This window comes from Macaca thibetana, chromosome 1 (genome assembly GCF_024542745.1).
Source record: "Macaca thibetana thibetana isolate TM-01 chromosome 1, ASM2454274v1, whole genome shotgun sequence".
Classification (NCBI taxonomy): Eukaryota; Metazoa; Chordata; class Mammalia; order Primates; family Cercopithecidae; genus Macaca; species Macaca thibetana.
Window position 1 is genome coordinate 195398164 of NC_065578.1, and position 26007 is coordinate 195424170.

The 26007-nt window shown below is 40.6% G+C and overlaps 1 protein-coding gene across 1 annotated transcript in view; it reads right to left on the reverse strand.

Annotated features, from left to right (window-relative positions):
• MPZL1 (myelin protein zero like 1) overlaps nucleotides 1-26007 on the reverse strand; it is a 63148-nt gene that overhangs the window by 19790 nt on the left and 17351 nt on the right. Inside the window, exon 2 of the mRNA XM_050768356.1 lies at nucleotides 2962-3128. Within this exon, the coding sequence (XP_050624313.1) occupies nucleotides 2962-3128 (167 nt within the window). The remainder of the gene's footprint in view (nucleotides 1-2961; nucleotides 3129-26007) is intronic.

Below are 26007 nucleotides of genomic sequence, written 5' to 3' on the forward strand. Positions count from 1 at the left end.
TAACAAGGGGTTACTGCACGAGACCACGCACACAGTTAACACTGCTCAATAGACAGCAGAGACACAGGAAGGCTGACAAAAAGCTAGATGCTAGAAACAAAGTAGGAAGAACCAGCAAAGGTTCTTATTTCTTGGGGACAGAAGGGAAGTGGTAAGGGACAGGGAAGGAAAGGGCAGAAAACACAAAACAAAACAAAAATTGATCACAAAACTCATCTCTAGATGAACATAATTACACACCCCCCCTCCCCCCCCCAAAAAAAAAAAAAAAAAAAAAGGCAAAGAAGGGAAACAGAAGGGAGAAAAAATGAGTTCAGTTTCAGATATGTGGATCCTGAGGCCATGGGACAAAAAAGCCATCTACAGTATGGCTTTTGAATATACTGGGTTTGAATATACTTTTCCTGTAAAACCTACAAAAACAAAAAAGCAACCCACTCATCTTATTAAATGTGTCCCGACATTTTGGAATTAAAGGATCCTATGTCAATAACTGAACATGCTCGGATTAACTGCAATCAGACTCGTGTGTAAGTATAAATTGATTAGCTAAAAATATTAATCAGAATTACAGCATGTTCTGAATAGTAAGCCTGAGTTATGTAAACCTTCATGGACCCACTTGACCAGACTGTTTCCAGCAGAAATGGAACTGCTCTTTAAAAGAAAGTTATTACCTCTGGTGTCTTCCTGATGACTGCTTCATTTTCTGTGGACTTAAACAATGGCCCTCACACCAACTCTTGCAAAAGACTTCAGTGGGAAATCTTTAAATGTTTAAATAGTTCTTTGGATTCTCTTGAGTAAACTTATGTGTTTAATCTTGCCTCTATGGGAACATTAGTGTATGTTCTATGCTGATGCCATATTTATGTGAAGCAGAGAATGCCTTTGTATGTCTTCCCACGATATCTGTATGGATCTCTGTGCTCACCATTATGGTTACTGTAAGGGAAGGCCTCTCTTATAAAGACCTCTAGACTATGCATTCTCCATAGGGCAGATTCTCCCCCAAGGGAGCAAACACTTGCTCTTGGGTGGGAAGCTTTGAGAAAATCTTACTCTTTTATATATAAAACAGATACAGAGGATATCTACCATATTAAAATTTCATGGAAGGGGGCAGAGATTAAGAAAAAACGTCAAAAGGCTCCTTTTAAAAATAAATTTTAAAAAATACTGAGAAGCACTGCCTTAGGTAATCCCTAAAACCTATGAGGCAGTAAATATTATTAGCAGAGTTTTCTACCTGAGAGAGAAATAATATATAAGGGAAATCATACCGTATTGAACTTTCAACAATTCTAACCTGTGTGGTGTGGCCACTGGTGAATAATCTTGAGTCAGTGTGTCCCATCCTCCCCACCCTGTCTTCCACATAGAGCTGTGAAGAGTAAATGGCATAGGCATATGACGGGCCCAACATCTAGGTGGTGATCAACAAATGTAACTCACCATTCAGAAGAATTGGGTATTCTTTTTTTTTTTTGAGACGGAGTCTCGCTCTGTCACCCAGGCTGGAGTGCAGTGGCGCGATCTCCACTCACTGCAAGCTCCGCCTCCCGGGTTCATGCCATTCTCCCGCCTCAGCCTCCCGAGTAGCTGGGACTACAGGCACCTGCAACCGCGCCCGGCTAATTTTTGTATTTTTAGTAGAGATGGGGTTTCACCGTGTTAGCCAAGATGGTCTTGATCTCCTGACCTCGTGATCTGCCCGTCTCGGCCGCCCAAAGTGCTGGGATTACAGGCGTGAGCCACCGCGCCTAGCTGGGTATTCTTAAAGATAGATGACAGACTGTCCTTGCTAAGTACTAACAACCTGAAAAGTGCAACAGTACTAAAATATGTGCCAATATGTGAAGGGCATTCAACATGCTGGGAGAGCAACAGTAACAACAAATTGTGTATATTAGTAACTCAAGAGCTAGACACTTTCCTGAGCACTTGTCTTGTATAATCTTACTTTATCCTCCTAACACCCTTGTGTGGGAGGTTTTATCATCTCCATTTTACAGACCAGAACCAGGATAGTCAGTTCATGTTTAATAAACACCCACTGCATAACCAGCACTCCACTAGTTACTAACTAACCTTTTTTTCAACCCTCTGGTGCTGTATTTCTGTTACATCCTTCATCTTACTCCAAAGTCAAGTATATATCAGCCTTCCTTCTAATCATCTCTGGGTGACAGCAAGGATTGTTTTAGACATTTTTGAAGGCCCTACGTAACCCACTACATAGTAAGCTCCCAATCAATATTGCTAAATCAGATGGACTATATGCTAAATTAAAAAAAATAATCAAATCAGAAGGTACATACACACACATATATATAAAATCTGGTAATATGTAAAATAAATATCAATAAAAATGGGGCAATGAAAGATGAAAAGAAGGCCGGGCGCGGTGGCTCACGCCTGTAATCCCAGCACTTTGGGAGGCCGAGGCGGGCGGATCACAAGGTCAGGAGATTGAGACCACGGTGAAACCCCGTCTCTACTAAAAATACAAAAAATTAGCCGGGCGCGGTTGTGGGCGCCTGTAGTCCCAGCTACTCGGGAGGCTGAGGCAGGAGAACGGGGTGAACCCGGGAGGCGGAGCTTGCAGTGAGTCGAGATCGCGCCACTGCACTCCAGCCTGGGCGACAGAGCGAGACTCCGTCTCAAAAAAAAAAAGAAAGATGAAAAGATGCAGGATAAATCCTGATTAGAGTCAATTAAGATCAATTTCAGAATGGGATTTGATGGTGGAGAGGAACTGAGCAAAGACAAGGAAACCAGCTGCATTTAAGACATGCTGAACTTATTTTATCCTGAAGCAAGAGAAGGGCCTTGAAGTCTATAATAGATAATAAATACACTCATTTTAGAAATGAACCATCAGAAAAATGGATCACTAATTATACAGCAGTAAAGAAACCTGTGAGGTAGGAGTAGCCAAGAGCAGTCAAGCATTCTTACCGACACGGTAGTGTCAGCCCCCTCTGGCTGGAAGCTCCACGTGACTGAGGTCAACCCGCCAGTCTCATCAGTAGACTTGAACTTGCAGGTCAGCTTCCCTTGTGTACCATTTGCCACGAAGATTTCTTTTGGTGTATATACTTCCAAGGCTGATACTCCAGCTGTCACTGAAGAGAGAGGAATAAGGGTAGTTAAAAGTAGGACTTAGCGAGGCCGGGCGCGGTGGCTCAAGCCTGTAATCCCAGCACTTTGGGAGGCCGAGACGGGCGGATCACGAGGTCAGGAGATCGAGACCATCCTGGCTGACACAGTGAAACCCCGTCTCTACTAAAAAATACAAAAAACTAGCCGGGCGAGGTGGCGGGCGCCTGTAGTCCCAGCTACTCGGGAGGCTGAGGCAGGAGAATGGCGTGAACCCGGGAGGCGGAGCTTGCAGTGAGCCAAGATCAGGCCACTGCACTCCAGCCTGGGCAGCAGAGCGAGACTCTGTCTCAAAAAAAAAAAAAAAAAAAAAAAAAAAAAAAGTAGGACTTAGCATGAATACCACTGCACATTTTTGCCAGACAAGAAAAGATACAGCAAAGTTACTAGATATATACAGTAATTCATTGCCATTACATATTTCTGGCAGAATATTCTATAGCTAAGTTCAATCAGAATAGTACCATAAACAGAATAATTGCTGATAGTTTAGGTTTGTATTGCTTTTTAGTTAAGATATGCTTATTAGTTTGGCTATATTGAATATTTATTTAACTAATAGACTTTTTAAAAGAGCAGTTTTAGGTTTACAGAAACATTGAATGGAAGGTAGAATTCTCATATTCCCTCACTCCCCCATGGCCATACTGTTTCTCCTATTATTAACATCTGGCATTAGTGCTATACATTTGTTTTAATTGATGAGCCAATATGGTTATATCATCGTTAACCAAAGTCCATAGTTTACATTAGGATTTGAGTTAGTGTTGTAGATCCTATGGATTTTGACAAAGGTGTGTAGTGACATCTCCACCATTACAGTATCATATAGAATAGTTTCACTCCCTAAGCGTCTCCTGTGCTACACCTATTTATTCCTGCCCTCCTTTCCCGCACATCCCTGGCAAACACTGACCTTATACTGTCTCTATAGGTTTGCCTTTTCTAGAATGTTATCTAGTTAAAACCATGTAGCATGTAGCCTTTTAAGGTTGGCTTCTTTCAGTTAGTAATATGCATTTAACTTTCTTCCATGTCTTTGTGTGGCATAATATCTCATTTCTTTTTATTGCTGAATAATATACAAATTGTATGGACGTACCACAGTTTATTCATCCACCTTCTGAAGGACTTCTTGGTGGCTTCCCTGATGGTCTATTTTTAATGACGTGATGGGCGTATTTTTACTTCTTTAAGTAGTTCTGATGCGCATCTGTTACGCAATTATCACACTGAACTCTTCTCATCATCCATGTATAATGCAATTAAAACTATCCTAAGATATAACTTGATTTTAAAGCCACATTTATTATTTAACTGATCCTTTTCTTATAAAGAACTTAAGGAAGAAAAATGCTTATTTTGGTTTTGTTAGTGAAACCATACCTACCATAAGATTTCACTGTGCTAGGTAAGTAAACAGCTGATTACACCGTATATCACATTTTCATTTTACCCATCAAGTTTTGTCAGTTAGCCTAAGCCCAGGAAATAGTAATTAAAATGTGTCTACCACTTGGAATATAAAAATGGCTCTTTTTTCAAGATCTGCAATCACAGGCAACTGCAGGAATTGTTAAGGACTGTTGCTAAAAGTATTTGCCAAATTGTTAAAGATTGCTAACTTGAACATGCTGCTATAAAAGCAATGCTTTCACAGACAAAATGAAAGTCAGAAAAAGAAAAAACTTATTTGGCCTAAAATTGGTAACTTAAAAATATCCATCTTCGATATTTTTTAAAGAAATAGTTTGGAATAAATATCTGCAGTGTTGCAATTATTCTTAGAATGTAACAGATGGGCAGAATAAGGAAGAGTATTGTCAGCCAGGACTGATGGTCATTTTCAGAATTTTTTCTCCTTGAAGACTTAACTGACTCTCAGCCAAGGAGAACAAGAGTACTCCCCCATTACTCCCAACCATCTTGCAAATGTTTATTCTCAGGACACAATGGGCACTTTTGGCTATTCTTTTAAATAAACTGATAGCCATACTGCATCAAGCAGATTTTTTTTTCTGCTAAAGAGGGTGGATTATTATTACAGGGAACAACAGATTATTATTTGTGGTCCAAACCTCAAAACAAGCATTTCTTTCAGAGGAGATGCAAACAAAAGAGTTCCTTGCTATTGTGGGTAGGCAGAAAAGTAGCCCCAGGGCACTTGGGTTCAAAATGAAGGACAAAGCACAAGACTAGACTAGTGGACCAGCTTATTCCAGGAAGCAGCACTGGCTTGCAACCCTTATTCACTCTGTGTGATTTTGACTAGTTTTCTCCATGGTGATGAGTACTGGAAAGCCACAGTCTCTAAAGTCTATAAATAAGGTTTCTTAAGGATTTTCTCTTTCTTTCTTTCTTTCTTTTTTTTTCTTTTCCCGAGTCTCAATCTTGTGACCCAGGCTGGCGTGCAGTGGCACAACCTCCGCCTCCTGGGTTCAAGCAATTCTCCTGTCTCAGTCTCCTGAGTAGCTGGGATTACAGATGCCTGCCACCATGCCTGGCTGATTTTTGTATTTTTAGTAGAGAAGGGGTTTCACCATGTTGGCCAGGCTGGCCTCGAACTCCTGACCTCAGGTGATTCACCGGCCTCGGCCTCGCAAAGTGCTGGGATTATAGGCGTGAGCCCCTGCACCTGGCCTTCTCAAGGATTTTCTTAAACCAGATCCCTTCCTCAAGGCATGGTTGCAAGACTTGTCATCCTGAAACATTATTTAAAGATGGAATTAGACCACGCGTCCACGTTTACAGTCACAGAATTTTGAGCAAAAAGACTAACCAAATTCCCAAACAGCTTTTAGGCATCTATTTTAAGACAAAGATTTCGTTACACCAAAGTTAGTTAATAAACAGGTGACTTTTTAAAAAACACACAACACTCTTTGGCTAATTTGAACGTGTAGCTCTTAGCCAGGATTATGAAATCCAAAGCTAGCCTATCAGCTAGCTCAAGAAAAAGAAAATGACTCTACACACTGAGAAATTAGCTTCTTCCATCCCTGGCTATCTACACTTTTCTCTAATACTACTCTTGTCATCATTTTTGGAGATTTCATCAGTCGTAAGATAAACCTTCTAAAACCTTAGTCTGTTTCTCTTCTCCAACAATCTGGGTAAGATCAGGCCTATCCCAGCCACTCATTTCTACGGTCATACCTGTTCAATCAAATTTAGCCTAAAGCTGCCTCCTTACATATTTTAAGTTCAGCATAAGGGTTTTTCTGTACACTGTGAACTATAACAAGTATAGGTGTAAACAGGCCATAGCCAATCACCTTGTGCCAATCACCGAGTTTTGGCCAATCAAATGTAGCCAACTGTTCAGATTGTGTTCAAATAAGGCAAATGTCAAGCTATAATCAATGCAGCTGTTTCTGTACCTCACTCCCGTTTTCTGTACATCACTTTCATTTTTCTGTACATAAATCTTCTTCCACCACATGGCTGTGCTGGCATCTCTGAGACTACCTTGGCTCAGAAGGCTGCCCAATTCGCAATTCATTCATTGTTCAATTAAACTCCGTTAAATTTAAATTCAGCTGAAGTTTTTATTTTATCATACCCTAAACCAGGGCTTCTCAACCTCAGCACTACTGGCATGCCTTGTAGGATGCTGAGCAGCACCCCGGCCTCTACCAGATGACAGCAGTATCTCCTCTACCTCCAGTTATGACAACCAAAAACGTCCCCAGACATTGCAAATGCCTCCTCAGAGGCGAAACCCCCCGGCTGAGAATCACTAGCTCTAGACCCTGTCATCAGTACCTGCACCCACTCCAGAATCACAGTTTCAGGCTTCTCTACTCCCTAACTGACCACCTCTTAGCTTTCCAATATCCTCCAAAACCCTGAGTTCGTTGATCCCTAAGCTGCATCAAAAACTAAAATCCCAGCATGTCTTCATTTGCTTTACTCAGATTAAACCCCATAAGCCACCATTATACTCACAGCCTAGAATACACAATCAGCTTTCTTGCTTCTCCCTTCAGGGCCTTCATGTGGCCAAACGTCTATCCTGGTTAAATTCAATTCTTTACCCACTCTGCATCTCCATCAGGGTGGCTGACCACAGCTGGACAAAAGCACACAATCCCACTGACTATTTTCGCCTTAAATTTATGGTCACTAATCTCAAAGGGACTCAGTGCTGTCTGGCAATCCATCCACATTGCCCTAATCCATCTGCTTTCTATTTCCCTAGAGAACTATTTTAAACCTTCCTCTCTAACCTCAAATTTCCACTTCCTCTGGTTTCTCACTACCAGCTAATGACTGAGCTGCTTATTTCATTGAGAAAACAGAAGCAATGAGAAGAGAACCTCCCTGTGTCCAGATACCATAGCTACCCACCTCCCTGCATCTGTGCCCATTCTGCTTTCCTTGCACTCCTATGAAGAAAGTGTCTGTCTGCATTCCTCTCAGGATGAACCTCTCTATTGCACATTGCATCTCATCTCTTGCCTACCTAAGGACATTCATTGATCCAGCAATTCTCCCTCTTCTGAATTTTTCACTCACTACTGAATTACCACCAGCAGCAATATAAACATACATATTTATATTTATACCCCAGGTTTAGAGAAAAAAATCTTGACCCTGCATCTCCCTGTAGCTCTGGCCCCTTTGTCCTCCTTTATTTTACCAATCTTGAAAGAACTGTCTGTACACATGGTGTCCAATTTCTCTCCTCCTCTGTTCTCTTGAATAAATCCAATTTAGGCTTTCATCTCCGTTACTCCATAGAAATTGTTTTTGTTAAGGAATGCAATGACCTCCATGATTAATTCTCAAGTCTTGTCTTATTTCCCTATCTGAAACCTCTGACAGTTACTCCCTCCTAAAACTTTTTGTTTTGTTTTTTAACAGTTTAGCTTTTGGAATGCCTCTCCCTCTTGATTCTCTTATCTCATTGACTGCTCATTCCCTGGTTCTCCTGACTTCTATATGATTAAGAGCCCAAATCATTTCTCTGACAGCTTGTCTATTTAACATTCCTTCTCTTGGTGACCTCATCCAGTTTCAAATGCTCCCAAATGCTGATGACACCTGTATGCGCACACACACACACACACACACACACACACACAGCCTATTCAACTTCGCTTGGATATAATTGGCATCATCTCAGATTTAATATGTCCAAATTAAACTCCTGATTCCCAACCCCCAAACTTCCTTTTCATGGGCTTCTCCAAATCAGTGAATGGCAACACTTGTTTTCTAGTGGCTGAGACCAAAATCCTGAACTAGTTTGTGACTCCTCTCATTTGCACAACTTTCCTCCAAGCTGTCAGCTACACATGTCTTCTCTACTTAGAAACCTATCTAGAAACTGCTCTCTCTCTGCCTCATTTAGTGTCACCATCTTGGTCCAAGTCACTGTCATCTTTCACCTGGATTAAGTATTGAGAGCTTCCTAATTGGTGTCTGCCTCCTCCAGCTTTCCCCACTTCACAGCAACTAGTCCACAGAGAGGCCAAAGAAATCTCGTAAAAATTCAGGTCGGATCATATCACTCTTCTACTGAAAATCCTCTAAGGGTATCCCATCAGCCAGATCAGGCCAGTCCTCATGTGGCCCACAAAGTCCTACATGAGCTAACTCCTGGCTACCTTCGGACCTCACTGCCTACCCTGACCCCCTCAAATATGTTGCAGCAGCCACCCTGGTCACCATGTTTTTCCTCTGCCTATGGTGAGTGTACCCCAGATAGAGAATGCTATGGACAAAGAGACCAAAGGTATCCTAGGAAATCATGACGCATGGCCAACTGTGTCAAATGCTGAGAGCTGGGTGCTCTACGTAGCTGACGGTAGGGAGAAATTTCAGTGAAGATCCTTGCTTAAAACTGCACATGGTTTCCTTGCACACAGCATCTAAAATTCAAATCAACTTTTGCCAAGCACAGAGCAGCAGTTTCTGACCAACTACGACGAGCACGAATGGCATCTTGTTAGAACTGTTCTCCTGTGTGGGTCAAGAGAGAAATGAAATCACAGGTTTCCCTCTCAGGCTGTATTCCATGCAGTCCGAGCAAGGGATGTGCTCACTGGTTTCTTAAACAATTGGGAATGGTTGGCTTTGTCCATTCCCCTGTCTTTTTTTAAATGACTAGGAGTATTATGGGAATACATAGTAAAATTATTGTTGAATTCAGACAGCTCATCTGCAGAGTCATAAAAGACAGTTTTAAGGGGCTAGTTAAAATGGCTAAAAATGCAAATGTAAAGACCATTGAGATATACAGAAACTATTGTTCTAATCTATATTCCATGTCACTAAAGACTAGAATCTCAATCTGAATAAGATATTAAATAGGTTTCTTTGAGGCCGAGGATTTATAATTATGGCATAGTGGCAAAAATGGCTGTGAAATGTATTACTACATTTGGTTCAAGCTTTGGTTCAAAAACTCATAGATGGATTTTAAAAAGCCTGTTAATTCCTGAATAAAACCAATTGCTTTGGGAATAAAAACACAGAAATGAAATGAAATAAAACAGATTAAATGATATACAAACGTTTTCATATCCTGCCAACTTTGGATTCTGAGCTCCACATAAACTTGCAAACAAACATCAACATGGAAATGAGAGTTACCGAGCTTACTTTCTCTCTGGGGTACGGTTTTATAAGGAGGGGAGAATCCTGCTGAGTTATGCTAGAGTTTAAAGGGCAAGAATATAAACAAATAAAATCCAAATAACCCTTCTCTTAGAGTACTCTGGGGAATAAGCTTTCTAAAATGTACTGCGTTACTCAGAGGTATCATTTAGCAATGAAGTGATATATTGACTCTTAAAATGGGCGATCAATTCAAATGAAAAAAGCCCGCGAAGTCATTTGACAAGTAATCAAAAAGTCTGTGGAATCATCTGACTAGAGGTCATTTTTACAATAATCAAAGGATATTCAAAATGTAATATTCTTACAATTTGGATGGACAACCAGAACATTTCAGAAAGAAAAAAAAAAAAGTAAAGATGGAAAACAAAACAATATCCATCACAATCACAAAGAAAAAGGCAAATTCAAGAATGGTTCACCTAAGAGGCTATTTCCTGACATCACTGACCTATTTCAATATTCTGAATGACTGAAACAATAGTGTAAATAATGTCTCCCAACTACATGCCAAGATGATCTTACTCCAAGTAAATTCAAACTCTCATACCATAAAATCATTTGAAATACACTGTGGCAGCATTATTAGGAACAAATAAACACGTTCACAGCAGGAAACACAGGCAGGGATATTGAAGCTGTTACTGGTTGAAGCAATTCCATGTCATGTTACTACTGGGTTCATTTATAGCATACCGGTTTGTAAAAAACTTTACCTTTTTTTTTTTTTTTTGAGACAAAAGTCTTGCTCTGTTCAGGCTGGAGTGCAGTGGAGCAATCTCAACTCACTGCAACCTCCGCCTCCTGGGTTCAAGTGATTCTCTGGCCTCAACCTCCTGAGTAGCTGGGACTACAGGTGCGCACCACCACACCTAGCTCATTTTTCTATTTTTTTAAGTAGAGACGGGGTTTCACCATGTTGGTCAGGCTGGTCTTGAACTCCTGACCTCAAGTGATCCACCCGCCTTGGCCTCCCAAAGTGCTGGGATTAAAGGTGTAAGCCACCTCACGCGGCCCCTAGAAACCTTATCTTTTTAACACACCTCGTTAAGGTCTTCCTTGTAATTGAAAAAGGCTTTTGTTTTGAAATTTTTTAAGCACTTTGATGTTACCAGTATAAACTCCTGCTTAAAAGAGTACAATCAAGCAATCTATTTAAACAGCGTTCTGACCTATCTCTTGTTCTCTCTTGGTACACAGCAAGAGTCTGATATTGTAATATTTCCTAGTAAGCAAAAATATGACCTTTTAAAACATACTAAGAGAGAGGAACAAAAGAGAATACTAAATATAAATTCAGGGTAGTAGTTACAACTGGAACAGGGTGGAGGAGGCAGGAAGTGAAAGGTACACACTATTGGTAATGTTTTATTTCCTAGGCTGGTCATGAGTACATGGGTGCTCATTTTAATACTGACAGTGTAAACTGTACACACATACACTCTTTGTATATATTTTACTTCTTACAATAAAAATTGTACAAAAGAGAGAGACAGGAAGACATTAGTAAAGCAATAAAAGATTTACTTTTTAAGTTTCAGAATGCTCCAGTGAAAATTCCACACGATTCCCTCACAGTGCCTACTGTGACTTCTACAATCAGGCTGGATGAAGTAAAGCTGACTCGATGACGTGTGCTGTGGAGATAATGCATGCACAGAGCTGCCTTGCTGCCACTGTGGGGTCAGACTCAAATCTCTCCTGGGAACAGGGCCACCCTGCAGCTGAAGTGGGCTCTTTCCTCCCGCGAATCAGGGCTGCTATTGTAGACCTCTCTCGGCTGGATGGCACAAAGTAGGGGAGGGCTGCAAAAGTATACTCCATTCAACAAGCCCTAAGTATTAATAAACTAAGCTTTTCATTAGTCAGGAACACACTCTTCTGTACTCTTTGTCTAAAGTTATGCTTCAGGCCTTAATCTCAGGGACTTCCTCCTAGCGTCTGCCCTACACTCCCCACCCTGTGCTCCCAGGCATCCTGTCCTTTCCTTGTCAATGCTCTCCTCACACCCCACTTAAATGACCGGCTGTCTGCACCCCTCAGAGGGCAAAGGGCTGTGTCTACCTTGTTTACCATTATATCCTCATTACCTGACAAATGCCTAGCCCTTTCACAATGTGTTCAACAAACATTTGTTTGAATGTCAGGAAAAATGAATGAATCAGTGAATGAATGAATGAATGAATAAATAATACAATATATCAGACTAAACTCAGATAAGCTCAGCCATAAAAATCAACTTGCTCTACAACAAATGGCTTCAGCATAATGCCCAACATAAAAAGTGTCTGAGGAGATGATTTGGGGTCAACTTTGAACGCTGACACTACTTTGGAGGATGCCTAGATACGTTTCCTCCAACAATCATCTTTCTGTGTGAGAGAATCATCCCAAAGGAGACTTACCTTTTGAAACATTTGATTACAAAAAAAAAAAAAAAAAATCCAGCCAGACAAGGTGGCTCACACCTGTAATCCCAGCATTTTGGGGGACGGAGACAGGAGGATGGTTTGAGCCCTGGAGTTCAAGACCAGCCCTCATCTTTACAAAAAAATATTAGCTGGGCATAGTGACTCAAACCTGTGATCTCATGATCTCAGCTACTCAGGGGGCTGAGATAGGGAGGATTGCCTGGGCCTGGGAGGAGGAGGCTGCAGTGAGCTGTGATTGTGCCACTACACTCCAGCCTGGGTGACAGAGTGAGACTGTCCAAAAAAACAAAAAACAAAAAACAAAACAAACAAACAAACAAAAAAACCATGTACTTTTACTAACACACAAGATTACCAAATCCCTCTCAGAGTCAATTCCTTCCGCTCATGATCGATGTCCAGCTGGCCACATATCTATCCTTAACCTTTTTTGTACCAACAAAGATCTTTCTGTTTCTCAAATGAGAAATGCTCAAAGGGTCCTGAATCAGGCCAGTCATTGAACTAATCACTTGACTTTTTAAAGCCCTGGGATTTCTTCTTGCCCTCCTCTATATATGTACTGTTCATCTCTCTCTCTCTCCTGCGAATGGTCTCCTTTCTTCAATCAACCATTCATTATTTCAACACACGCTGAGACTCAGCCTCTACTCGAATGTACTGACAGTCTAGTGGAGACAAATAAACAAACATCTACAGTGCGGCTGCAGAAGCACCGTGCATGGCCGCTGGGATGCACAAAGTGCATTAGGAGATTTTCCACAGCGCAGGGCTTCCATTAAATACTAAAGGCTCAAAACACGAAGCAGGCAACACAAATGCCCCAGTTGCAGTTAGCTTGAATTGTATCATCTGCATAAAGCATCCAAACATTTCTCAGTTCTTAGCAAGCAGATGAAAATAAGGAACTTTTGGTAGGAAAAATCAGATTTTACCTCTGCTAGAGTACAGTGGGCTAAAATGCTTAACATAAAGAACATGTTGAAAGCTCTGGAGGCACAGCTGATAGATAGGAAAATAACACTCTCACATATTTTACACTTCCCAGGTGCTGAAATGGCATATTAAAAATGCTCTTCAGGAAAAAGACCACTGTACCTTAAATCTATCTTTCTGAGCTCTCAAATCTTATCAGGTTTATAGTATGTTTGAAGATATATGAACCAAAATTTAATTGAAACCAGAAAAGGCCAATACAATTATTACTACAAGGACAGAACAAGAGATTGGAAACAATACGCCTATGGTTGATGGCAATAAGAGTATATTCCTCTCCTCCAAAATACAGCAAACTTTTTAAAAAATTTAAAAATATTGCCTACTGAAACTACTGAAAAAATATTAAATTACTCTACATGATATCATAATAATAGATATATATCATTGTACATCTGTAGAAACCCATACAGATGATGTGTTATCATCATTATCAACTCTAGCTTCATCAACTGTAACAATGTATCACTCTGGTGAGGGATACTGATAATAGGAGAAGCCATGCAGGAGATAGATGGGAAATCTGTACCTTCTTCTCTATTTTGCTGTAAACCAAAAACTTCTCTAAACAGTCTAAGTCTTAAAAGAATAGTAGTGCCTGGGTCCCACCCTTACCTCCAGGAATTCTGATTTAATTGGTAAGGGGGATGGCCTGGGTATCAGGAATTTTAAAAGGCCCCCAGGTGATTTGAAACATGTAATTACTACCCAGCACACAAATGAGATGTTGGGACTTCACTTATGATGCTATTATACAATAAGACCATGCCTGAAGCAGATGAGCCACACCTTGCCTGGCATTTGACTGACTGCAGGTATAGGTATGTTCACTTGTAAAATATGTATTAGTGCACATGCATGAACCTGAACTTTTCAAAATACCAGGGCAGTGCTCTACTCAGCTTCTTTTTTTTTGAGACGGAGTCTCTGTCACCCAGGCTGGAGTGCAGTGGCCAGATCTCAGCTCACTGCAAGCTCCGCCTCCCAGGTTTACGCCATTCTCCTGCCTCAGCCTCCCAAGTAGCTGGGACTACAGGCGCCCGCCACCTCGCCCGGCTAGTATTTTTTGTATTTTTTAGTAGAGACGGGGTTTCACCGTGTTAGCCAGGATGGTATCGATCTCCTGACCTCGTGATCCGCCCGTCTCGGCCTCCCAAAGTGCTGGGATTACAGGCTTGAGCCACCGTGCCCGGCCTTCAGCTTCTTAATCAATAACACACTTGTATAAGTTTCCATGTCGACAGAGAAAAATTACAAAAATCTACTTTATTCTGAAGACTGCACTGGCAGCCTGAGTTAACACAACATTGGTGTCCAAAGTCCACAAATTATATATAAAACCACCCACAAGTGTGTGTGCTATTTTTTATTGTGATTTTAATGGTTTAAAATGTACTTTGGAAACAAATGAAATATGCACTAAGCATTTGGAAGCTCTGAAGTGCAGCTGTGCAGGTGCCGTGGCTCACGCCTGTAATCCCAGCACTTTGGGAGGCTGAGATGGGTGGATCACTTGAGCTCAGGAGTTCAAGACCAGCCTGGGCAACATGGTGAAACTCCATCTCTACCAAAAATACAAAAAGTTAGCCGAGCCTATGGCACACACCTGTAGTCTCAGCTACTTGGGAGGCTGAGCGGGGAGGATCGCTTGAGCCCAGGAGGCAGAGGTTGCAGCAAATGGAGATCGGGCCACTGCCCTCCAGCCTGGGTGACAGAGTGAGACCGTCTCAAATAAATAAAGCTCAGCTGCTAGAATCTACTGAAGAGAGCTTGAAAATCTCTGTTCTGCTTGGTTTTAAGAAATTCAAAGGCCGGGCGTGGTGGCTCACACCTGTAATCCCAACACTTTGGGAAGCTGAGGCGGGTGGATCACCTGAGGTCAGGAGTTTGAGACCAACTGGACAACATGGTGAAACACTGTCTCTACCAAAAATACGAAAATTCGCCAGGTGTTATGGCGGGTGCCTGTAATCCCAGCTACCTGGGAGACTGAGGTAGGAGAATCGCTTAAACCCGGGAGGCGGAGGCTGCAGTGAGCCAAGATCGCATCACTGCACTCCAGCCTGGGTGACAGAGCGAGACTCCGTCTCCAAAAAAAAAAAAAGAAAGAAAGAAATTCAAGTTTACTTCACGGTGTAAAACCAGTCTGCTGCAGCTGGACAAACGGCCTAACCACAAACCAATCACCCAGGGGAAGGTAAATTAAATGGAGAAAGAAATACTTCGCCTTCGTTACAGCTGTGAGTACTTTCAAGATGTGTTTACGGTAGAGTTATCCTTTGGACACGTTCTTAATGAGATCTGAATTTAACGCAGATTTGTCCATGACAATTTCCTATTGAAAATACATTTAAAAGCTCCTCCATTGCATCATAAAGTCCATAATTATCAGCATGGCACACTAGGCTTTTCAAAGTAACCCTCCTTTTCCTGCTTTACATTTGGCAAAGCCTGTTGGTGGTGAGCTGGTATCAGCTTGCTCTCACTTCCCTAACATGCCACGCAGCCAGCATATCTCGGGGCTGCACTAACACAGCTTGGAATGAGGCTGACCTCTGAAAGTTTACAGAATTTCAAGACTCCACCTGAACGTGATTTTGGTAAAGCCCTCCCTGATCTCGCCACCTCTTCTTCTGCCACACTCTTCAGTATTTCTCACACGACTCTGGCTGCAGTCTACTGAAGACACACCTTTCAGTGAAAAGCACAATCTCCCCTGCAATTAACTCCAGCTCCCCTGTTAGACTCACAACTCCTTGAGCCATGGAACTACACCTTAACTTGCCTTCGGTGTGCCCAGCACCTACTACACTTCCTGGTGGTCAGAGAGCTCTCAAAGAACATTTCAAAAGGAGTGAACAGATAACACCGAATTTTTTGGTTCCCTGGAAAGTGAAGTTATAATTAATGAAACATATAAGCACTATTTTTTTTCCTAAAATAAGGAAACCAATCTGCCCTTAAATGGATGCCTAACTCCAGTCAATCTCTCTCTGGCTCCTAGAAAAATCTGGCAAAAAAGTACAGGTTAATCAGCACTGATTTGTCACTGCCAGAAAGAGTTCAAAGGGTAAACACTCACCCTTGAACAGAAAGTAAAATATGAGTAAGGAAGGGAAACATCTGCCCCTGCTTCCTATTGAGATGCTGGCTTTATCAGAATTTTTAAAAGACAGTATCAATTGAACAATTCATTTATTGAATAGATAGTAAATCCTAAGTTCTGAGTGGGACGAGTCTCATTAGATACTGTACATGGAAATATACACAACAGTGTATATAACAAACTTTGTGTCCCTACAGTATGCAGGGTATGGCACAGTGCAGGGCATGGGAAAATGGCCCTCCAAGCAGGCAGTCGGCACTACCTGGTCTGTATCTTATTGTTTATGCCACCTTACCTTCCCTAAGATAAGTTCCTACTAAACTATCCCCCTAAAATAGCAAACAGACTATAGGTAGCTAATTAAAGTCAAAATTTGAAAAATGAAGAGGTCAGGGAATATTTTATGAAAGATGCACTTGAACTTCATCTGGTATACTGAGAAGACTCAAAATAGATCGAAAGGGCATTTTGCAGAGACAGGAAAACGTGAGATGATGTTGAAAGATGAATTATGGAGATTAATTTGGCTAGAAGAGAGGAAAAGTTTTCAGATGAAAAGGTAGTCTGAATTCAGATGAGCTAGAACTTGATCCTGTAGGAAGTGGGCACCACGGAGGATTCTTAAGCAGGCCTGATATAGTAACAGTGGACTTTTTGGTTGAGTCGTAAAGATACACAAAAAAGGGAGGAAAAGAAGAGACATTTGGAATAATTATTGGAAAATTTATTGGAATAATTTTTTCCCAAAGGATTTTTGTTAGTTTCATTTTGCCTCCAATACTGGAAAAACAGAAAAATTTCCATGAGTTGACTCATCTCTAAATCTTTCAAAAACAACACTACTAACAAATGAAATTATTTTTACATGTATAAACCTGCAAACTGACTTTAGATATGTGAGGGATATTTTTAAAAACTTCAGTATTGCATACATTTAATTTCTTTTTTTTTGAGATGGAGTCTTATCCTGTCGCCCATGCTGGAGTATAATGGTGCCATCTCGGCTCACTGCAACCTCCGCCTCCTGGGTTCAAGCGATTCTCCGGCCTCAGCCTCCTGAGTAGCTGGAATTACAGCGTGAGCCACCACGCCCGCCTAATTTTTTGCATCTTTAGTAAAGACGGGGTTTCACCATGTTGGCCAGGCTGGTCTCAAACTCCTGACCTCATGATCCACCACACCCGGCGCATACATTTAATTTCTAATAGTAGGTAATTCTACATGATTATATTTGTCAACTAACTACCCCATGTTCCTTGAAGTTATTTTTTTAAACATCACAACCATTTTGATGGGACTCCTACTAAAATGGTATTATTTTCCTTCTGTCTTCATAAAAAGATAATATTGTGCGTGAAAGTTTAAGGAGAAACATGGTAGTTGCCTAGCTTCAAAGAATTACCCACAAGATAGTTATTAATTACAAAGGGGGAAAAAACAGTTACTTTAGAGTGGAGAAACATGGCAGACAACACCTTAACCAAGGATCAAAGTCAACATTACCAGTAATGGAACAAAAGAGCAGCACCTTTCTCCTTAGGTCAGGCACTGAGAAGAACAGAATATTACTTCTGTGGTGTTCCTGCCAAACATGGATAGCCTAAATCATCAGACACACCTGAATGAGGGGCAATCTACTATGTAAATGGCTTATATAATATACATTAAAAATATTAATGTTAAACTTTAAAGAAAACAACTCAGGAAATGCTGCAGACTACAGGTAATGAAAGAGACATGATGGCTAAGTGAATTACGTGATTCTGGATTTTCTTCTGCTCTAATGGACATTGCTGGATCAATGGGCATCATCCAAATAAAGTCTACATATTAGATAACAGTACTGCTACTGTTTCAATATTCATGTCCTAATTTTGATAATTTGATAATTACACCGTGGTTATATAACATTATGTCCTTAGTCTTCAGGAAATACATGTTAAATTATTTAGAAATAAAGGAATGGCATTTTTACTGCTCTCATGTGGAACAGAAACACATATACAAGGTGGGAGGGGGAGGAAGGGGAGAGAAAGATTTAAGCAAATGTAATAAAATATTAACATCTGAAAAACCTGGGTGGGCCGGGCACAGTGGCTCACGCCTATAATCCCAGCATTTTGGGAGGCTGAGGCAGGCAGATCACCTGAGGTCAGGAGTTCGAGATCAGCTTGACCAATATGATGAAACCCTGTCTCTACTAAAAATACAAAAATTAGCCGGGCGTTGGTGGCATGTGCCTGTAATCCCAGCTACTTGGGAGGCTGAGACAGAATTGCTTGAACCTGGGAGGCAGAAGTTGCAATGAGCCAAGATCGCGGCATTGCACTCCAGCCTGGGCAACAAGAGCGAAACTCCATCTCAAAGAAGAAAAGAAAAGAAAAACCTGGGTGAAGGATAGATGGTATTCTTTGTGTTCTTTCTGAACCTTTCTGTAGTCAGAAATTTTATCAAAATAAAACTGCAAAAGAAAGAACTACAGTATTCCATTTAACCTTTATTCGGTAGCTCAGAACTTGTGTGGACATTAGGGACATGATATAACTTAGTGTGCCCTCTGGGGCCACTAAGGTATGTCGGACTATTTGCTCCTAGCCAGATGTCTCCAGCCATGGTTATTTTTGAACTTTTGTAAATACTTTTAACATTCTTATTGTCTACTCCATGCAGATCAGGCCAGGCCACTGCTGATTGCAGCTTGCCTCCAGTAGCCTCTCTTTCACTTCAAATTAATTGTTCTGTTATAGGCTTGAAAACTCATCTAGTTCACATTCATTTTACAGATGAAAATACTCTAGCCCAAAAACGTATTGAAGGTATCCAGATCATAAACAATCCAGATCATAAACAATCCAGATCATAAACAATTCCGAAGTTCTTTTTTTGTGATATCATACTGATTTGATCAGTGTATAAAATACAAATAGTCTCTTGGTGAAGAACTGTGTTACAGGTAAAGCTCAAGAACTTGAAGGAATGGGTTTTGCCATACTAATCTTAGCTTCCTATTAGCCTTTTTTTTGTTTACTTTCGAGTGGCCAAATATGCCTCTGCAGATTAGTAAAGTGTTGATGTATTTCAAGATTTTCCCCTAAGCCTGCTCTTTAACAAAGAAACCTACATGTTTCATAATCTCTGGATATTTTACATCTTACTGAGTTGGCTGCCTGTATTGCCTGAAGTTTAGATTACTACTCGCTTTGATTTATAAACACAGACAACAATTCAACAAAAGACTAAAAGAACACATGCCATTAAGTCATCTGAAACTGACTGTAGCTTAGAATGTACAACAAAATTTTAGAGCACCTTGTTCCTCCAAAAGTATTTTTCCATATATTTTCAGATAATTGAAAGAACTTTTTGCTTCCTGACTTACTGTAAACATTTAATGGAATGAAGTATCTTGAATTTCTTGGGGTCATTCTACCCAAAGGACTGGGATTTATTCCAGGGCTTCTGAATGGCAAGAGTTGCCTGGAACAGCCAAATCCCTGAAATGGTTGAAACTGCATTTTGAAAAGGGTGATATGAAACAACTTTCAAGCCACAATGTCGTTTTGAGATAATTTCCAAACCCAAATGTTTGTGTAAATTTCCATCAATGAGGGACTGTTTAAAGTAGCTATAATACATCAACATAAGAGAATACCATAGTATCATAAGAAAAACTGAGGAAATTCTTTAGTGCTGGTATAGAATGATCTCAAGACATTATTAAATGAAAAGTACAAAATGTAAAGCACATCATATACAAAAATTAACTCAAATAAAACACAAACTTATATGTAAGAGCTAAAACTATAAAACCCTTAGAAGAAAACATACGAGTAAGCTCTGTGATCTTGTATTAGGCAATGGTTTCTTAGATACCACACCAAAGCATGAGTAACAAAATAAGTAAAAGGTAAATTGGACTTACCCAAAATTTAAAACTTTTCTGCTTTAAACTACCAAGAAAGCAAGAAGACATCCACAGAATGGGAGAAAATATTTGCAAATCATATATAAGAGACTTATATTCAAATATATAAAGAACACTTATAAATCAACGATGCAAAGATTAAACAATTTAAAAATGGATACTGTACATGAATATCGTTTCTCCAAAGATATACATAGCCAATAAGCACTTAGTGGTGCTCAAGGATCACTACGTCATTAGCAAAAAGGCATATTGGAACCACAATGAAATACTACTTCACACTCACTAGGATGGCTATATCAAAAAGATGGCACTAACCAGTAGCTGGAGAGGATGCAGAGAAATTAGAACCCTCTACATTGTTTTTTTTTTTTTTTTTTTTTTTGAGACAGAGTCTCGCTTAGTCGCCCAGGCTGGAGTGCAATGGCGCGATCTCGGCTCACTGCAAGCTCCGCCTCCCGGGTTCACGCCATTCTCCTGCCTCAGCCTCCCGAGTAGCTGGGACTACAGGCGCCCGCCGCCTCGCCCGGCTAATTTTTTGCATTTTTAGTAGAGACGGGGTTTCACCGTGTTAGCCAGGATGGTCTCGATCTCCTGACCTCGTGATCCGCCCGCCTCGGCCTCCCAAAGTGCTGGGATTACAGGCGTGAGCCACCGCGCCCGGCGAACCCTCTACATTGTTGATGGGAACAGAAACGATGCAGCCTTTTGAAAAACAGTCTGGCGGGACCTCAAATGGTTAAACACAGAGTTATGATGACTCAACAGCAATCCTAAGTATGCACACAAGAGAAAAACATATCCCTCATCTTATGAATGGATAAACAAAATGTGGTATATTCACACAATGGAATATTATGGCTATAAAAAGAAATGAAATATTGATACATGCTACATCATTAATGAAAACTGAAAATGTTATGCTAAGTGAAAGATGCCAGACAGAAAAGGCCCATATTATCTGATTCCATCCATATGAAATTTCTAAAACTTGGAAACTCACAGATACAGAAAGTAGATTAGTAGTTGCTAGGGGAAGAGAGACTAAGCCCTAATGGATGTAAGGTTTCTTTATGGGGTGATGAAAGTGTTCTAATATTATATAATGATGGCTGCACCACACTGTGAATACACTGAAAAACCACTGAATCCCACTTGAAATGGGCGAATTCCACAGTACGTGAATTATATCTCAACAAAACTTCTGTTTAAAAAAAACAAGGCAGCTGTAGAACCATGTGTATGGTATGCTATCACTTATGTATGGATTTGCTCACATCTCCATAAAATATCTCTGGAACCATACACAGGATACTAACATTGGGTTCCTCAGCAAAGGGACAGGGGACTAGGAGGAAGACTTTTTATCATGTATTCTTTTTTAACTTTTGAACTATGTCAACATACTACTCTCTAACATTTTTATTTAAACGTGAAATACAAGATCTGGTGTGGTGGTTCACTCAGCACTTTGGGAGGCTGAGGCAGGAGGATCACTTGAGCCTAGGAGTTCTAGACCAGCCTGGGCAACATAGTGAGACCCCTGTTTCTACAAAAAATTTTTAAAAAACTTGCCAGGCATGGTGGCTCATGCTGTAAATCCCAGTTATTTGAGAGACTGAGGCGGGAGGATTGCTTGAGCCTGGAAGGTTGAGGCTGCAGTGAACTGAGATCGCACCATTGCACTCTGGCCTAGACGACAGAGTGAGGCCCTGTCTCAAAAGAAAAAAAAAGGGAATGAAATTAGAAAATGTTTTTAACAGATTAGTTCCTTCTACTGGCTTAGCAATGCAAGGCTCTATGCAAAACAATACACTTGTGGGCTGCAAATGGTAATGAGTGTTAAAATTAGGCTGAAACAAGAGAAGTATTTGTATAGTTTTCTTCTTCTATTGTATAATTCTGGTTCCATTAATGTTTCCTGATTGATCTTCTAACTCTCTATATATCTCACTGGCTCTCTGATGAACAAATTTTCTGTCTCTTGTTTGGAGACCCAAACTGAATAAATTTCTGCTATGAAGGATCAAATTCCCAAATTTCTTATAAAAATAAAACCACAGCAAGAATAACAAACCTATTTTTTCTTAAATTTTGTGATAAAGCTTCTCTCTACAAAAAGTTGTATTTTAGAGGAAACTAAGAATGGTAAATCACCCTTAATTTAAGAATATATAGCCCTTAGGAAAAACCGGCTTAGAAACACATGTTCCACTCCTAAATTTCCATCCAAATGAATTAATATTGCCCTCTGAAAGCCATTCCTCATTTTTCAACAACTTTGTCACAGAGCTCGCCCACAAACAGGCTTCTAAAACAGGCCACTGAACCCCACCTCCACTCACAACAGGGGCAGAAGGAAATAGCACCCCCTTGGTAAAGTTCTCCCTTCCATCTGATTCCAGGGTGCAGCCCTTTCCATTTTGGAGAGCTCTGTGCTACAGATCTTATTCAACGTATGTACTGTCTTCACTCTTCTGTTATTGGTGCCGATGCTGCCCACCCCTTTGCTGATGCAAACGGGGAGGGAGAGCTGCTTTACAATGCTGCATAACATGCCAAGACAGCCTCAACTCCCTCGCACGGCACACAGAGCCTTTCAAAGGCTGGCACCAGGTTACCATTCCAGCCAGTTTATCGTTCTCATCTCACCCCAGAGCCTACATTTCTGCCACATCAAACTTCTAGCCCTTTCCCCAACACAGCACACTCTTTATTATTATAATAAAGAGTTTTATTATTATATAAAGCATATTTGCTTTATATGCTCTCTCTCAGTCTGAATGCCTTCTCCACCAACCCACTCCCGTTGGGCCAACTCCCACTCTTCCTTCAAGGCAACTCCAAGGCAATCACCACTGCAAAGTCCTCCCTAACTCGTGGTCTCATCATAGATATTTTTTCTGAAGTATAAAGGAATTTTTTATTTTAAAAGACTTATAAAGGCATAAAAATTGGCATAGTTCATGTAATCGAAGACACCACTGATGGTAAGACGCATTATTTTCTGTGTCACCAAGAAATAAAAATGCTGGCTATGACTCGCCAACAATTGTAGGGCATAGCCCAATGTCAGAGATATTAAAATGTTAAAAACTGTGTCAGAATTAATGCAAGGCAGTAAACCACAAACCTGAAAGGCATGTTGTCTTCCAACTATCAGTTAACCTATAACACATCTCAATAATTGTTTTCCACAGTCTCCCTGGCTTCTGGCATCTAAGACTCTGAATTTTACTCAAATTTGGTTCTTCTGTCTCTCGGTTCTTAGCTCAGAACTTAAAATCCAGGATATGCATAGGAAAATGAGTCCTATTTATTAAGTTTGAAAATAAGAGTGCCCATTTATTCAAAACATGTTTAATAAAATACAAAAAGAATATGATAAAATATAGAAATCAGTAATATCATGAAACTAAACAAAAACAAAAAAAGCTTCTTTACCCAGAGTGACCCAGGCAATCAATACCCAACATTTCAGCATCAGTGTTAACTCAAACTTAATAGAGACACTAAGCATTTTCAGTGTTTTTAAAAGACACACAGGATATTCCCTGTGGTCAAGGTTCCAAAAACATTCTTGACATTAGTCTGCTGAATCTTCTATTCACACTACTAGTAACATGGTGTTTAGTACAATGCAAGGTTTTTGCCCCATAACATAAACAATGACAAGCACTTAAAAATATATTTGTGGCCAGGCATGGTGGCTCACGAGGTCAGGAGATCGAGACCATCCTGGCTAACACGGTGAAACCCCGTCTCTAATAAATGTACAAAAAATTAGCCGGGCGAGGTGGCAGGCGCCTGTGGTCCCAGCTACTCGGGAGGCTGAGGCAGGAGAATGACGTAGATCCGGGAGGCGGAGCTTGCAGTGAGCTGAGATCGCGCCACTGCACTCCAGCCTGGGCAACAGAGTGAGACTCCATCTCAAAAAAAAAAAAAAAAAAAAAGAAAAAAAAAAAAATATATATATACACACACACACACACACACACACACTTGTAATAAAGAGTCTGACATCATTTTTGATATTTGACTGCCAAGAGCTTTCAAGCTGTACCCCTTTCCTCAGGGCAAGCTAATAAGAAAGCCCAGGTGAACCATCCTTTGGAACAGGTGGGAAGTTCAAACCAAGACCTGGCTGAAAAAGCACATAAGGACCTTCACTCCAGACTCAGCAACTTATCACCATAAAAGTAGAGCCAGTCTCCTTTTCCTGCTTTCTCAAGCCACTCTTCTACGTGCATAGGAAGCCTGCCCTGCTCTCCCCAGAAAGCCACAGTAAGTCAGTCATAAACCCTTTTCATACCATCCTGGTACACATGTGGTATCATCAATTTACGTATCTTAACCAAATTTTGCAGTGGAGGGGAAAAGTAGTGGATCCATCCGCCTGTGCAGAATAAACACAACATTTATTCTTAAACTGATGACAGTAAACATTATTCTGTTTTGATCTTATTCCCAATTTAATGGAAATAAATTTAATGAAACAAGTGGATAAAAATATTTACTAGTTGTTGGAGTCTGTAACTTTTATTAAGGTCTATATGTGAACTTAGAAGGAGAAAATGGGCAAACCACTGTCTATCTGGAAGTTCCTGGTTTTTTTTTTTGAGATGGAGTTTCGCTCTTTCGCCCAAGCTGGAGTGAAGTGGCGCAATCTTGGCTCACTGTAACCTCTGACCCCCAGGTTCAAGCGATTCTCCTGCCTCAGCCTCCCCAGTAGCTGGGATTATAGGTGCACAGCACCATGGCCCACTAATTTTTGTATTTTTAGTAGAGACAGGGTTTTGCCATGTTGGCCAGGCTGGTCTCGAACTCCTGACCTCAGGTGATCCACCCGTCTCGGCCTCCCAGAGTGCTGGGATTACAGGCACAAGCCATTGCACCCGGCCTTTATTTGTTTTTTAAAGAACACTTAGACTCTGTTTGGACACACTTCCTAATTGTTTTACACATCAAAAATTGTCCCCTTAGTAAGTTTTTAACAAGATGTCTAGAAAGGTTTCCTGAAAAACTTCCAGTGTGACCATGTGGTCTGCAACTATGTGAAACACAGGGTTACCCGAGACAAGAAAGAATGATGTGGGACCTTGTGCAAAAAGTCCTCCATGTCTCAGTTTCTCATACTTTCAAGTTTATTCTAATAGTAATGACTTCAAAGAGTTATTACAAGAATGAAATGAGTTAATATTTGTAAAGGGCTTAGAAGAATGCCTGTCCATTACATACCTCAATGTAATAAAAGCCATCTATGACAAACCCACAGCCAACATAATAATGAATAGGGAAAAGTTGAAAGCATTCCCTCTGAGAACTGGAACAGGACAAGGATGCCCACTCTCACCACTTCTCTTCAACATAGTACCGGAAGTCCTAGCCTGAGCAATCAGACAAGAGAAAGAAAGAAAGGGCATTCAAATCAGTAAAGAGGAAGTCAAACTGTTCTTGTTTGCTGATATGACTGTTTACCTAGAAAACCCTAAAGACTCCTCCAGAAAGCTCCCAGAACTGATGAAAGAATTCAGCAGTTTCCAGATACAAAATTAATGAAAACAAATCAGTAGCTCTTCTATACACCAACAGCAACCAAGCTGAGAATCAAATCAAGAATCCAACCCCTTTTACAATAGCTGCAAAAAAAAGTAAAACAAAATACTTAAGAATATACCTAACCAAGGAGGTGAAACACCTCTACAAGGAAAACTACAGAACACTGCTGAAAGACATCACAGATGACACAAACAAAAGGAAAC